The 15,425-nt window shown below is 37.3% G+C and overlaps 1 protein-coding gene across 1 annotated transcript; it reads right to left on the reverse strand.

Annotated features, from left to right (window-relative positions):
* Positions 1-9,024: 9,024 nt before the first annotated feature.
* LOC148945995 (uncharacterized) lies at positions 9,025-10,043 on the reverse strand. The gene is made up of 2 exons (XM_089097573.1): positions 9,449-10,043; positions 9,025-9,413 (listed from the first exon to the last, which is right to left on the reverse strand). Exons 1-2 carry the CDS (start codon positions 10,041-10,043, stop codon positions 9,025-9,027), a joined length of 984 nt encoding a protein of 327 aa, XP_088953699.1.
* Positions 10,044-15,425: the final 5,382 nt, after the last annotated feature.

The raw sequence follows: 15,425 nt of genomic DNA on the forward strand, positions 1-15,425 counted from the left end.
TTTTAGCCATCTTCTGCAACATTGTTATTATTACCGTTGTCACTTCTAAGAGCTATTTATTATTTTTTATAACTTCCAAAGATAATTGCCAAAAACCATTTGCCAAGCTGTTCTCAATGGTTGGTGACATTTTAGATCTGGAGGATCATAGTCAATGCCCTACTGATCCTCCCTTTCAAAACAGCTTTACAAATTACTTACGGGAATTGTATGAAAACTGTCAGATACAACTTTCAGATCTAAAAGCCACATTATTATGATACTAGATCTAGGTAAGCTCAAAGTAGGGCATGGCCTTTCTTTCCAAGAATACGGTTTATTGATATATATGATCATATAACGTATTATAGTGTTTTAAAAAAAATGCTAATGAAGGTATTTGATTACCGAAACTTTGAATAGGGAATCGAATGGAAGTAACTTCAATAGAAAGATCATAGGCTCGAAAGTTAGACTATAAACTTACATGTGCTGGATGACCTCAGTTGATGCGGTATTTTCTGCTTGTTTCTCTTTCTTTGGGCTAATTGTGGGTTACATAGTGAAAAATAGTGGTTTTATCTTGTCATTAGGAAAAACGCACCCGGCCCCTATACTTTCAAAACTGCTTTTTTGTATCATAAAAAAAAAACGAAAAATAAAAAAATGAGTTTTACTACTGATGACGGTCACTGCATATGTGACCGAAATATCTGGTATTTTTGTGAATTTCTATCACTGTTATCATCATCACTGTCTATTAAAATGATTTTATCCTTATTTAAACTTTTATTTATCGAAACGAAAAATCTTTGACTACCCACATTTTTGGGTATTAGGGCCCCCTGGGAAACTCTTAAAATTATTAACAGGGGAACCTAGCTAGGTTACCTAACTAAATGTGCAGCTAACTACCGTGAAAGCCCCTCCCCCCTGTTACATGGTTGCTATTCCAACTCAAAAGTAAATCCTCAAAGTGAAGCAGGAAGAAAAGGCCAGAGGGTACTAAAAACGTATCACTATTCCTGACGAACCCTTGGTCATTATAATTTAAGTAAATTCAAACGTTGAATTTGTTCTTTTTCGGGAAGTCTGTTTTTATAATTTCATTCTTTAGCATGTTTTGTCGACCCTCTAGGCATACCTCCCGGGGAACTCCCCGTCCCCTAGAGCTGGATCTGTTATCTAGTCCTAAAAGGCTAGGGAAAGGGGGGGAGATAGAGCTTAATAGTCGCAGTAGGAACCATTACATTTGGAAAAAGAGTTAAATGGGGGAATCGAATCATGTACTACTATTGTGGTATTATAATGTTTCTTTCAAAATGCTAATGAAGGTATATGATTACCAAAACTTTGGATAGGGAATCGAATGGTGTATTTTTTTTTTTACTATTTGATTTTTTCATGTAAGTAACAAAAATGTGGCTTGTGTCTAGGTGGGGGAACTTCCTTGAATCCTACAGTCAGGCACGTATAATTGCTTTTTTGGGGGGGAGGGGTGATTAAGGCACACTTTGTTGGGTCTGAAGCAAAACAAAATCGCTAGAACAAAAGGGAACATTTTTAGATTGCTAATTTTATGGTTATTTTCATGGGTTTGTTGGCGTTTTTGACAATTTATACCCAGTCCCCATTCAGGGTCTCATATAACCTTAGGCCATGCGTAAACTTGCATAATTAATGAACCTATTGCGTCTAGGGCCATCACAATGGGAATGGAGGTGGGTGGTCAAGTCCAATGTCTTAACGATTCAAACACAACTTCTTAAATAGAAATTTTGAATTAAGTGAGCTTAACAGTTTATCAAAAGAATTTTAAGCAGAAACATTCACTCTCTGTGCACAGGTATGTGGACAACATACATTTTTACCATATATCTAGTATTCCTCAGGCTGAGGTAATCATTAATTCAGTGAATCTTATACAGTGATAATCTACATAGTATGAATAGAAGCTTTACATTGCTCAGTTTCAGTAAAAAAAAAAGTCTCGCTAGGAGTGTGTAGTTGTAAATGTTCAATAAAAATAGCTATATTGTGATTGGTACATGACGTCATTGTAAATTTACGTTGTGGTTTTCAATATGACTTCATTATGGATGTAACTTGTATGCATGATTTTATTTTTGTACATGTCACCATTCTATAAGTGACGTCATCTTCACCATATATTCGGATTCCTCAGGCTGTCGTATCGTTAATTCAGTGAATCTTATACAGTGATAATCTATATAGTATAAATAGAAGCTACACTATAAAAAAAGAAGATCCAATATGTCGTTTTTAAAGGATTTTATGAAGCGTGACAAAACGATACTGCGCAGATACTCTGCCCCTCCTGTGAAAGCAGTTAGGCTAATTTATGTGTCAGAATTCTACTGCAACCAAGATTCCACTCGCGACTTTCGATCTTTTCTTGCAAATTGGCTTAAACAGCAAATTAGTTATAACATCGAAAATGAATCCAATGCAGTGCTTGCATATGCCCTGTATATGTGCAATAAATTTCTACCTGATCTTTTTCGAGCACCCTGCAAAACATTAAAAGCCATGTGCCGAAAGAAACTCAAGAAAATTATTTTTGGCCGAGAACGGTTTTTCAGAATTGATTTTCACAGAATATATGGCTCTATGGATGGGTTAAGTATACCAAGATCTCTCCTATATTACCTCTATTTTGAAGAAGAATTTGAATTTTTCGACTTGAATTTTTCCACGAAAGAATTGGCATATCTGTTGAAAATGAATTATATAAAAGAACCTTATACTGTATCTCCATCAACTTTTGCCTCTAAAGAATCGCCATATCTGTTATTCGATACATATCGTGAAGATGACACGTATGAAAGCTACGTATAAAGAAAAAACAAGCCAAGGGAAATTGTCACCATAGATGATAACATTGAAGTCATAACCATAGATGATGATGCATACACACCGTCAGAAAATTGCAAAGGAAATGACACAGTTATTGCTTCATCGTCAAAAAGAAAAAACAATAACATAAATGAAGAGACTGGCACACCGTCGAAAAAGTGCAAAGTAGAAGACCCGCCCGCTGCTTCATCATCAAAAAGGAAAAACAATGAGAGAGATGATGACGGTACACCGTCGAAAAAGTGCAAACGGTAAAAAAGAAGTGAAATTATGAAAAGATTGAATTGAAAGATAGTCAAAAGATGTCCAAAATTGTTTGTTGTCTTGGTCAAACTTTAGGTGTTTTCTATTTGAAATATTGCTGCTGTTGGTTGATTTCTATTTTGCTGTTTTGATATTTAGGTTTTACTTTGTTTTTATCTGTTTTTGATCTTTCTGCTTTAAATTATACTTCATCCAAAGCTATAATACTTATTATAAGAACAGTTACGTATAAGAAAATTATCTCGGAAAACTCCGTTTCTTTTCATTTTTAAAGGCATACTTTGATATACCTCTGAAAACTTGAGACAGCTTAGTCGAACTAGGGGCTGGTGAGAAACCTAGTAGCAAAAGACCAGAAGGGATCTCTCGTCCTGGCTACTTCAAATAGTTTGGTACCCTAGACCAGAAGTTTGCCCCTGTGCCCACCTGTCTTTGAACCAGTGGCGGATCCCGGGGTGGGGCGAAGGGGGGGGGGTGCTCCCCCCTAATGTAGTCTAAATTAGTGTAAATTAATTAATTAACGCAAGTTTGCGTTACATAAACTTGCTCCTAACGCAAATTTATCAGATAAATCTATTTTGAGCCCGCCCCCCCCCCAAAAAAAATTCTGGATCCGCCCCTGATTTGAACTCCATTCTTTTTTACGTAAATAAATCTGATTTCTGAAACATCAGTAAATTAGAAATGTATTTAGGCAAGGTAATTGGCAGGAAAAGTGCCAATATTTTCCTCTTTATCCTCTTTATAGAGGATAAAGAGGAATGTTTCCTCTTTACCCTCTTGCTAGTACCGTGGACCAAAGCTTTGGAAGGCTTAAATACATTTTATATGGTACAGCGATCACAAATATACTTAAGTTAAACATCAAAGTTTCTTTAGAATGTTTCTTTTATATCTATTTAATTGAAGAGTCAAATTAAGATTGGGGGAGGGGGACCTGAAGTTACCCCACTCAGAACACTGTATATTATGAAGAAGAGACTAAGGTAGCTTGGACAAGTCGTACGGATAGATTCTTTTGAATACGACAACTACATGAACACATACGATAATGTTATCATTTTCATTCCATAACGACAGATAAAACAAAAAATACGTCCACTTTAAGTAGTCTATTATAAGTAGATAAAGTACTAAGATACCCTGGCCTTTCGCTCAATATGGTGATATAAGAGGTTGAATTTAAAGATAGGATATTGGTTATTTTCGGACCCAATGTTAATTTTGGTAGATACAGAAGAGCTCCATAGATATGTAATTTGTTCGAATATGCAATCAGAAAGCGTAAGACAGAGAGGGCCTAAAGGCCTGGGAGTCTTATAAAAACTGAGCTAAACCTAAAAAAAACAAGGCAGCAAGAAAATGGAAAGTTTAATTTCTTCAAATCGCCAAACAATTTAACAATTCAGCAACAATTCAGTTAATTTACTTAATTAACACAAGTTTGCTTTAATTAAACTTTCTCCTAACGCAAGTTTATCGTATCAACCTATTTGCCCCCCCCCTCCCCCTAAAAATCCTGAATTCGCCACTGTGCCTAGTTATAGTAACTTTCAAAGAATAGAACACTTTAATCAACAGTTGCAGAATTAATTTTCTAAGACTTGGTAGCATTAAATTTTCGCGTAGCCAAAGATCATAACACCAGACAGTGCTTCCACACGAGACAATTTTGTATTGTTTGGGTAAGTTTTCTTTTGAGGGGTTACGCATTGAGTTCATTAAATCAACGGATTTTTCGATTCTTTTTTAGGAAAAATTGCATCTTCATCGCATTTCCTTTAACAAATGGCGTTGGTATATTTTGCTTTTATGACTGCACTAATACCAGGCATCTGTTAGTACTAATACCCAGTGACGTAGGAAGGGGGATGCGGGAGGAGGAACCGTCCAAGGCAACATCCTTGATCTTTTTTTGCGTTCACTAATCAGTTTTTTATCTTCACATAACGCTGCTTTCAAAATAGTTTTCTTAAAAATCTAAAAAAGGGGAGGGGTGATAAGTGGAAATTGCTCCCCGGGTGTTATGAGACCTTTCTAGGCCACTGCTGACATCAAAATAAAAATAGTTACAACTGCTTTTGAAGTCAGGGAATCAAAATCCAAGTGGCAAGATTCTAAAAATAATCAACGTAGTTCTTCTAAGCTAAAAATTAATTATTTATCGTAATTTGAATGTTTAAAAATCCTTAAGAATAAAACGGTTATATGTCTTGAATTTTATATCAATTAGATAAATCAAAAGAAGAAAAATTACATTACATTCAAGTTAATGTTTGTATTTTTTCAACTAAAGCTTCAGTGGAACTTGGGGTTCCGTTTAAACAACAAGTTAATAAATAATAAGAAAATGGAAGAAAAGAAGAAAAAAAGCGAAATAAGCTAAAAATGATCCGGCTTTTTTTCAACATAGTGTTGATAGTGTTAATGTTTTAGTTTTGTCGCTGGAAATGCCAGAAAAAAATTAGGAGTGGATATGTAGTTAGTGGTAGAATGATATCAGATGACAAAACATTTGATATGTAACATTAAAAAAATAAAAAAATTCTTATAAAACTTTCCAAACAACAACATTCAGTTAAGGCTAATCAGATACTAATGCCTACTCAGATACTGATTACTATATGAGTTTCTATTTTCCAATATTAGCCCCCATTTGCTATCAAGCTCTGTAAGTATTAAATACCAACTGTGGTGTAACTTAAACAGCTGTTTGAAACACTTAGTGACTGTATTGGCAGGGAGCACGCCCCCAGTAGCTCAACTTTGGGCCCTTCTATCAATCAGATTGAAATCTGTTCATAGTTCTGATTTGAAGAAATTTGGACATGTCTACTGTTCTACTAAAATGTATTTACAAAATCTTTGTTTTAAATGGCCTATTCAGATGATTTGGTGCCATTTTGCTGGGGCGAGGGGTCAACATCTATCAAAATCAGATACTATTTATAAAAGGTCTGCTTAAAGTTTTTTGCTTCTGTACTTCTATTTTGCAATACTAGCCTTAGTTTTCTACTAAACAACCTCAAAAATCTTTCTGGTATAGTTGGGTGTAACTATTGTAGAGAGGGATGAGCCCAAGGTTCCTACTCTTTGCTCTATTGCCCAATGTCCTTGCAGGACTGTGATTTCATCTGAATGTAATATTAGCCTCTGATTTGTAATCACATCTGTCAGAAAAATGTAATTATCAGCTTTTGCGAGAACTAGACACTATTGTAATCAAACCTCATTTATAGTAAGATTTTGAATTTGTAATGAACAAACTTAGAAATCTTGACATATACGGATGGAAATTCTAATTTTGTATTGTCAGAGGAGCAGATGCCCTAAAAGTATTTTTGTCTCTCATCCACTAAAAAGTTTACATCATAATCTCCCAGAAGACTTATAATCTGTTTACAGTTAATTAACAAGGTAAATCGAAGACACCATATGTCAGTTTATCCAAATTCAATATTATGGGAACTTTCAGGGAAGGCTGAGGAGAGGGGAGCAAGTAAATCTTGAATTATTATTTGGGTAGAACTAAATCAAAAGAAACTATGTACATCCACGTTATAAAAATACCCTTTATGTAACATCTTTGGAATAGCTGGCAAATGAGACTTTTAGGGAGTGCAGGAGAAGAAAAGGAGAAAAGGCAGAGTATAACAATCTAGTTATATCACTTATAACCAATACTGCGTTTGGTCATAAAATGGCCCATAAGTTAACATGGTATTCACGTGATGGTAAGACAGCAAACCTTATTGATTATGTTAGAGTAAACCGAAGACTGGCAGGATCAATACAAGATACTAGGGTATATAATAGTGTTGTTATTGATGTTAAAAGTAAATATCATCATGTAGTAGAGTCTAGGGTTACTTTAAAGCTGAAATTTTGGAATGGTAACTACCTCCCGGGAAGTCGTGATGTTAGTAGACTCCGGGAGGAGAATCTGAGAGATACTTCCCAGGAACAGTTGAAAACTAAACTTGAGAGTTTAAAATTTGACACTGTGGAAGATGACCTTAGACCTTAGTTCCTCCTGTGCCTCCAGTGGCATCCAGGACATCCACGAAAAGTTTCCAGTCAACTCGGAGGTGTGCTGCAGCTAGTACGTCTTCTCATTCGGGCTGTTGGGACGCATGTACATTTGAAAAGTCTATTCTGTGTGAACGTCTCTGGGTGTTTCTAAGACGGCTTTGTCTTCTTGATCCTTCTGGTTGCCAGAAGAGGAGGGAGTTTGGCAAGCGATTTCTTCACATCCTGATGACATGCCCAAGATAACGCCATCTACGTTGACGGATAACGTCTGTTATTAAAGGTAGCTGGACCTGGTTCCTGATGGTGTCATTTCTTATTCTCTGGGTTCAGTTTATATTTAGGATTCTTCTGAGGCAAGGGTTTTCAAATTATTGTATTTTTTCTCTTGTTGTTGATTGAGGTGCCAGTTCTCAGATCCGTAAAGCAGTACTGACAGAACATTGCTTTGGAACAGTCTTATCTTTAGCTTCAAGGAGTATTTTTGAGATTTCCAAACTCGTTTGAGATGGTTAAACGCCCCGTGTGCTTGTCCCAACCTAAGTTCGACTTCTCTTGCGTTTGAGCCAGTGTTTTCGCCTGTACTGCCCAGGTATCTGAACTCAACCACCTGCTCTATTCGGTCAGCTCCACACTTAATATCAAGAGGAGATCCACTGGTAGCCATGCTTTTGTTTTATTTGTGTTGATTTTTAGTCCAAATTGTTCTGCTGCATCTTTAACACTATTTATAAAGGTCTGCAGTCTCAGTTTGCAAGTTTCAAGAAGGCTTATGTTGTCAGCAAAATCGAGATCTCCAAGTCTGGCCGGCTCACTAATATCAATCCCATATCTCACGCAATTACTTAAGATGTAGTCAACAACAAGGATGAACAGTAGAGGGGAGAGGACACATCCCTGCTTTACTCCCGTCATTATTTTAAAATATTAATTAAAAAAAAAACTCCGAAAAATAAGTTTTTCAAAGAAAAGTAAAGGCCATTTTAAACTTAAGCTCAGCAGATACAAATACCTGATAAAATTCAAACCCAAAACGAACAGAAATTAAATAAACAATCATAGCACAAAACATACAATAATTAATAATATAAATGAATAAAAAGATCTTAAAGCGAGTAATGCTTATATTGAATATGAAAATCAAGCTTAAAACGAACAGAAATTAAATAAACAATCAATGCAAAAAAACATACAATAGATATTAATGTAAATTAATCAATAAATCTTAAAATGTGTGAAAATTAAATTGAATATGCAACTCAAGCTTGAAACGAACAAAAATCACTACAAATAAGAGTTTGGGTATCGCTTCCTTCTCTCACTGTAAACTGCGTCATTGGCGCTTTACTGTGTACCTGTGAACACAAGGTACAATTTCCTTCTCACCTCATTGGTTTCTTCCAGAAGCATTTTGAGGACAAATATGAGGTCAGTAGAGGAGCGGTTTGGACGGAAGCCGTGTTGCTGCTCGGGTAGGTGTCTGTCAAGATGTGGTTTTATTCTGTTGAGGATTATGAGAGCGAACAACTTTCCTGGGATTGAAAGGAGGCAGATACCACGCCATTTTTCACACTTTGTGGCATCTCCTTTTTTGAAAATTTTTACCAGGGTGCTCCTAGTCGAATCTTTAGGCACCTTTTCCAACTCCCACATTGTCCTCAAGAATTTGCTCCACAAGGTCATGCAAGGAATGACAGTCGCTTTAAGTATTTCTACTGAGATTCTGTCTTTGCCTGAGGATCGTCTATTTTTTAATTGCTTTGCCACTGCACAAATCTCTGTGGTATCCGGAGGGTATATGTTGATTGGAAGGGTTAGTAGCGGTAAATGAGGGATCGTTGGTGGTTCTAGAGGGGGAGGACGGTTTAGAAGCGTCTAAAAATGGTCTGCCCAAACTTTGCTCACATCTTCTTGATCTGTAGCAAGACCTCCATTCGGGTCTCGTACAGGATCTTCCATACTCTGTTGTTTCCCAACTATTTCATTGGTTAAACGGTACACAGTCTTTGAGTCCCCTCTTCTTGCAGCTTCTTCAGCCAGTTCCGCTTTCTTCTCAAGGTGGTTACGTTTGTCCTTCCTATCACTCCTTTTCACCAACTTGTCACGATATTGGTATGTCAGGTTGCTGAACACGTGGTTCTCGGCACTGTAGTTAGGAAGAAGAAGAAGTTTTGCCTGCTTGCGTTTTTCAATATAGCCCCACATTTCATCCGACAGCCATTGGTCTTTTGGTCTTTTCTTGAAACCAAGGAATAGTTTCGCAGCTTCTTTATAGTTTTCCTCGATTTTTTGCACATACATTCTTCGTCTATTTCTTCAAAGGATTGTAGGACTTCAAATCTGTTGGACAGCTCTGTGGTAAATTCTTTTTTGATGTCCCTATCTGACAGTCTGTCCGAATCAAATTGTGGTTTTGGAGCAGGCATCTTCTTTTTCGGGACTTTCAGCTTGATTTTGATTGTTGCTATCATAAGTGAATGATCAGAGCTGATATCTGCCCCTCTGAATGAGCGAACATCTTGGAGACTCGTTCGCCATTTTCTGCTTATGAGTATATGGTCAATCTGGTTATTTTTCACTCTGTCTGGGGCCATCCATGTATATTTGTGGATGTCTTTATGCTTGAAAAATGTGCCGCCGATGATAAGGTCATTTGATAGGGCACAGTCTATCTGGCAGTCTCCATTTTCATTTCTGGTGCCAAGACCTTCATTTCCCATGACTTCAGGGCAATGAGTTCGTTCGTTTCCAACCTTGGCATTAAAAGCACCTGCCAAACATATGATATCATGCAATGGCGCTTCCTTGATTGTGGCATTTAAGTCATTGTAGAATTCTTCCTTTATATCATCTCTTGCATCATTTGTGGACGCATAACAAGCAATTAGTGTCATCTTTGCATGGTCTCCATTTAGCCTTATATATATCAATCTGGGGTTGATAGGTTTCCAATTAACGATGTATATGGACATTTTTCCCGACAGAATAATGGCTATCCCATGTTCTCGTTTCTTTTCAGGCCCACTGTACACTATTGTGGACCTTCCAGGTAATCTCTGTCTACCATTTCCAAGCCATCAGACCTCTGACAAAGCAAGAAAGTCGATATTATATAGTCTCATCTCTTTTTCCAATTGTTCCGGCTTGGAAGGTTGTGCGAGTGTTCTCACATTCCAAAATCCTATTTTCAGTTTTTGTTTCGCATTTAAAAATCTTGTCCGGGGGCATGCATTGATCGTTGTCTTTGAGATCGATCCGGTATTCTTTTCTTTTGATGTTTCGGTTACGGTTAAGTTTCTCTGTTGGGTTTCCCCTTCAGATCTTGGGAGTGGGGTGCAAACCCACTGCCCAACCCTCCTCCTTTACACAGGCTTGGGACTGCCGTAGTCCAACATCAGTTGGACCAGGCGGAGTTAAATGTGGAAGATGGTTGGAAAGGCTTCAGAAAAACAATTTGCTAGGCGACTGATGGTGATGGTGTTAGTGGAGAGAATTGGGGGCACAGCCGTGAGTACTTACGAAAAAGCTTTATACTTGAAAGACAGGGTGTTAGACTTACGGCGTGCCTATAATTGTAGCTTATAAAATTAGAGTGAGATAAATGTAAGGGAAGTGGCGAAAATGTTAAAATATGAACTAAGGAGGTGCGAAGTGGAGGCCATGGATAAATTTGCCGGGGATCTGGAAGATGCATCTTGACGGAATAATAGTAAAATATTGTACTGGCATGATAATAAATTGAGAGGGAGTAGTCACTCCGGACTTCTCCCAGTTAAAGATAGTAACGGGGCTACAGTTAGTGACAAGGAAAGAGTTAAAGAGAGATGGGCAGAACATTTTGAGAATGTGCTAAACCAAGATAGAGTTACAGGAAAAGATATAGATGAAAATGAAAAAGTTTACCTTGGATGTGAAGGAAGATTTGTTTTGTGAGGAAGAATTAGTGACAGTGCTAAAAGGATTAGAAATAAGTTACTGAAGATTATGAATATGATTTTTGAAAAACGGAAGTACCTAATGATTTTAGGATACCTTAATTAAACCACTGTATAAGAAAGGTGATTAGAATGAGTGTGGTAATTATCGAGGCATTAGTCTGGTCTCTGTAGGTAGCAAGTTACTTAGTAATATGATAATTTTAGACTGAGAGATGCTGTAGACAAAGCTTTAAGAGAAGAACAGTGTGGTTTTGGAAAAGGTAGAGGTTTGTCGACCAAATTTTCACTCTTAGGTTAATAATTGAGAAGTGCCTGAGTTGTCAAACACCTTTGGTCCTCAGTGTTACAGATTATGAGCAAGCGTTCGATTCTGTTGATAGTAGAGCATTAGCAAAGGTCTTATCCTTGTATGGTATACTAGACAAATGCATTAAAGTGATTAATATACTGCTGCGGTTAAGGTAGGAAATGAGGTTAGCAGCTGGCTATGTATTAAATCAGTAGTTAAGCAGGGTTTTGTTCTATCCCCCTTTATATAGATCATTTTGATGGAAAGGCAATGGGAGACGACAGAATCAAATGGGGAGGAAAAAGTCTCCTGGACTTAGATTATGCTGATGATTTAAGCATCGTAGATGAAAGCGTGAGCAAAATGAATGAACTTTTGGAGGTTTTGCGAGTTCAGGATGCTAGAATAGGTTTGAAAATTAATGTTAAGAAGACTAAGTCACAAAGGCTAAGAATCAGTGAAGATGAAAAGGTGACGTTGGATAATGAAAAGATTGATCAGGTGGTCAGCTTCACTTACCTTGGTAGTATTATTAGTAAAGATGGTGGGAGCAGTGAAGATGTTAAAAGTAGAATAGCCAAGGCTAGAGTAGCAAAGAATAGGAAGATAAGTCTGCAAACCAAGATTAGAATATTGGAAGCTGCAGTGGTCAAATATGGCTCTGAACCATGGGTGCTCCGAATAGAGGATGAAGATTTGCTAGATGTTTTCCAGAGAAATTGCCTACAGATAGTTCGGGGCACCCGGCTGACTGACCATATTTCAAACAGTAGGCTGTACAAAATGTGGTTTAATCCCGCTTTCTAGGGCTATAATGAAAGAAAGGTTGAGATGGCTAGGTCACGTTCTGCGGATGAAGGATGACAGATTGTCGAAGATAGTCCTTTTCAGCAAACCGTCTAGGGTCAAACAGAAAGCATATCATCCTTTCCTGGGGTGGAAGGATGTCGTAAACGAAGATTTCAGCTATTTGGCACTTTCCTGGGAGGATGTAAGAAAGGCAACTCAATTGACTAAGATGGAGGAGTGCGTAGCTGTGTTGGCCTCAGATAGCTTGATGCTGTGGTGAGTTGTTAGTATTAGTGGTAGTAGCAAAGAATCTTAAATTTTGTGCTCGAGAGAAAAAAGGCTGAAACATTATCGTCTCTGATCTACCTACACGTATTATAAGTCCCTATGGAAATTGGAATTTATTCATTTCTAAGTAGCCAGGTAAATCAAAAGATACTACATAGTCTGTGGTTTTCAGAACAGTCAATCTGCAATATCCCTGGCCTGGATTGGGCTAGGGTATCAATTTGAAACTTTCTTCAAATGTTGGGGGTCAAGTAGACCTAAGTTTTGACCTGATCCGTCTAATATTTTTAGCACAATAATTAAATTAGCTACGTAGACCGTAAAAACTCAATGTGTTCACAGGTTATCAAAATAGCAGGTCTGCTTTATGGGGGCATTGAGGAGCCAAATGGTTATAAAATTTTAATTGGCGAAGGGCAGAGGAAGATTGAAAGAAACGATGTATCCAGTTTATCTAAATGATATGTTTGTAACATCTCTTTGAGTGACAGGCGGGGATTGAGCAGAAACTTAAGAAGTTTTTTGGAAGGACATAGCAAAGGGGCTTCATATTTTGTGTTTGTTGGAAGGAGGTGTAGGGTCAAAAATATGTCTCTCCAATCCTACAAAAAGGTTTGGTATCAATAGCCCCTTTGGAGCTTTGAATTCATTCATGGTGAAGTAGTGGCGTCAATAAAAAGACACACATGTAGATTAACACATACCATCAAGATACTGTATCCGTGATATCTTGAGAGCCACTGGGAGCGAGCGAGATAAAACTTTCAGAAAGTATTTGTGAGAGTAAGAAGAAATTATATTTTGCGTTAAGGAAAGGAATAAGAGTGACCAGACATTTTTGTCTCGTAAATACTGCTTCATCAAACAGTTCGTGGTAACGAACCGTAAGTAAGGAGCGATGCGGCTCAATAGTAACCAATACTCTAAGAAACAGCCTTGGTAACATTAGATACATCAAAAGAATCTAATTTTGATGCTTATTCAAAATATACAAAATTTATCAAGTTTAATGTTATCCATCAAGTTATGAGCCTGAGAAAATTTGCCCAATTTTTGAAAAGGGGAAAACCCCCCAAAACATCAAATGATATTAATTAATGAAAATCACACCATTAGATTCAGCATATCAGAGAATCAATCCTATTGTAGAAGTTTCAAGCTCCTATGTAAAAAAATTGCATTTTTTTTTGGCAGAAGAAAGATTAGACGAGTGATCCTAGAATATCGGGAGACGAGTGATCCTAGAATATCGGGAGAGGGTTCATTTCATCAGAAATCAAAAACTCTAGTGCCCTTTTTAAGTGACCAAAAATATTGGACGGCAGCTAGCCCCCCTCCCACGCTCATTTTTCCACAAAGTCGTCTGACCAAAATTTTGAGATAGCCATTTTGTTCAGCATTGTCGAAATATCTAATAATTATGTATTTCAGGATGACTTGAACCCCCACAACCCAGGGGGCTGTTCAGCACTGGGGCGATTTCCAGTATGAATTGAAAAACGATCAGAAATTAAACAAAAACGATTATTTTTTCGAATGAGAGTATGCTATGGAGAATTTTTCAGGCGGAATTGTGAGCAAGAAATTTTCTAGAGGGAATTTGCAGCGAGGATGGAATTGTACGGGGGGTAATTTTCCGGGTGGAGCATTTTACGCGGGAGAACTTTTCACGGAGATTTTTTTTGGGGGGGGGGGGCGCAATTTACACAGATGGAGAGGCCGGTTTCCCAAAATAATTTGAAAAACCAATAAGAAATTAACTTAGAATAACAAGTTTTTTCAACTGAAAGTTGAAAAAACAACAAACAACTGGCAACATTAAAACTTAAAACGAACATAAATTATTCCATATATGAGAGGGCTGCCTCCTCCTCAATACCCCACTCTTTTCGCTAAAGTTAGACCTTTAGTCCAAATTCTCAAAGAACGACTCCTGAAACACATGGACCGTTTAATTAGAATAAGGAACTTTTTTTTAAGTGCTTAAAAACTTTAGCATGTAGAGAAGGGTATTGAGTAGGAGGCACTACTCAATACCCTCATACACGGAATACTTTCTGTTCGTTTTAATGTTACTCCTTACTTTCAGTTGAAAAAACTAGTTTTTTTAATTTAATCTGAAAAAAAGATCAACAATTGTTTTGAAAGCTTGAACGTTATATGCACTGGCTTTTGGGTCAAGGGAACCCTTATGCAGGGACCACTTAGCCATTGGCTATTCTTCAGACTATTTGCCTTTTTCTCCCACTTCTTCGTTCATGTATCTTAGTCATATTCTCAAAAAACGTAAAACTGTAGCAAGCAAACGTTCGACAAAATTCAGTCAACATTCCCTCTCTGTGTGGTGCTGTGCTTCTTGGTTGTAGAAGAACGGCATTAATGGGATTCTACAACAGGTAAGTCTTTTATCCTGTTTCTTGCCTGCTTTTAGACATTGTTCGGTATCTTATTGGGAAGATCTTATTTCTTATCCTTTCTTTGAGCAAATCCAAGGTCATTGTTCATAGCTCCATTTCTTAAAGCAAACACCCAAAGATAGATGGCTGCACAAGCGAATTTCGGACAAACTTTCTTCTTGTTTCCAACGTCAGGAGGCATAAAATGTCTTTTTTCTTGTTTGTGCTTTCAAAGTTCGCTCTGAAAGAGATTTACAATGAGAATAGGCACAAGACCAATATTCCTGACAGTTTGTATTACCAATCTCCCAATAGTTCACAGAGATCTTTTTTCATCTGAAAAGGTTTAGCAAAACTTCTACCTAGATTTGCCTGAGAAACAACGGTTGGCCTGATTTCTCTTGCCTTAGTTGTACCTCCACCTTTGCTCACTTCTCTTTCATACTCTTTTCCTAAGGCTTCAAGATTTTACTTTCTTTGCTTTTATTCGCACGCTTTTTTTAAGTGGAAGACCCCGCTTACTTTCTGAAGCAGATTCAGACAATTGATCTGTAAGAGGAGCTTTCTTCTTGTCTC

Source organism: Artemia sp. Qi Xiang Cuo, chromosome 12 (genome assembly GCF_049724085.1).
Source record: "Artemia sp. Qi Xiang Cuo chromosome 12, ASM4972408v1, whole genome shotgun sequence".
Lineage (NCBI taxonomy): Eukaryota > Metazoa > Arthropoda > Branchiopoda > Anostraca > Artemiidae > Artemia > Artemia sp. Qi Xiang Cuo.

Coding starts and splice junctions, on each gene's coding strand:
- LOC148945995 (XM_089097573.1), bottom strand. CDS start 10,043: ATGACACTAATTGCTTGTTATGCGTCCACAAATGATGCAAGAGATGAT. Junction 9,414..9,448: donor TGAAGAAATAGACGAAGAAT/GTATGTGCAAAA, acceptor ACTATAAAGAAG/CTGCGAAACTATTCCTTGGT.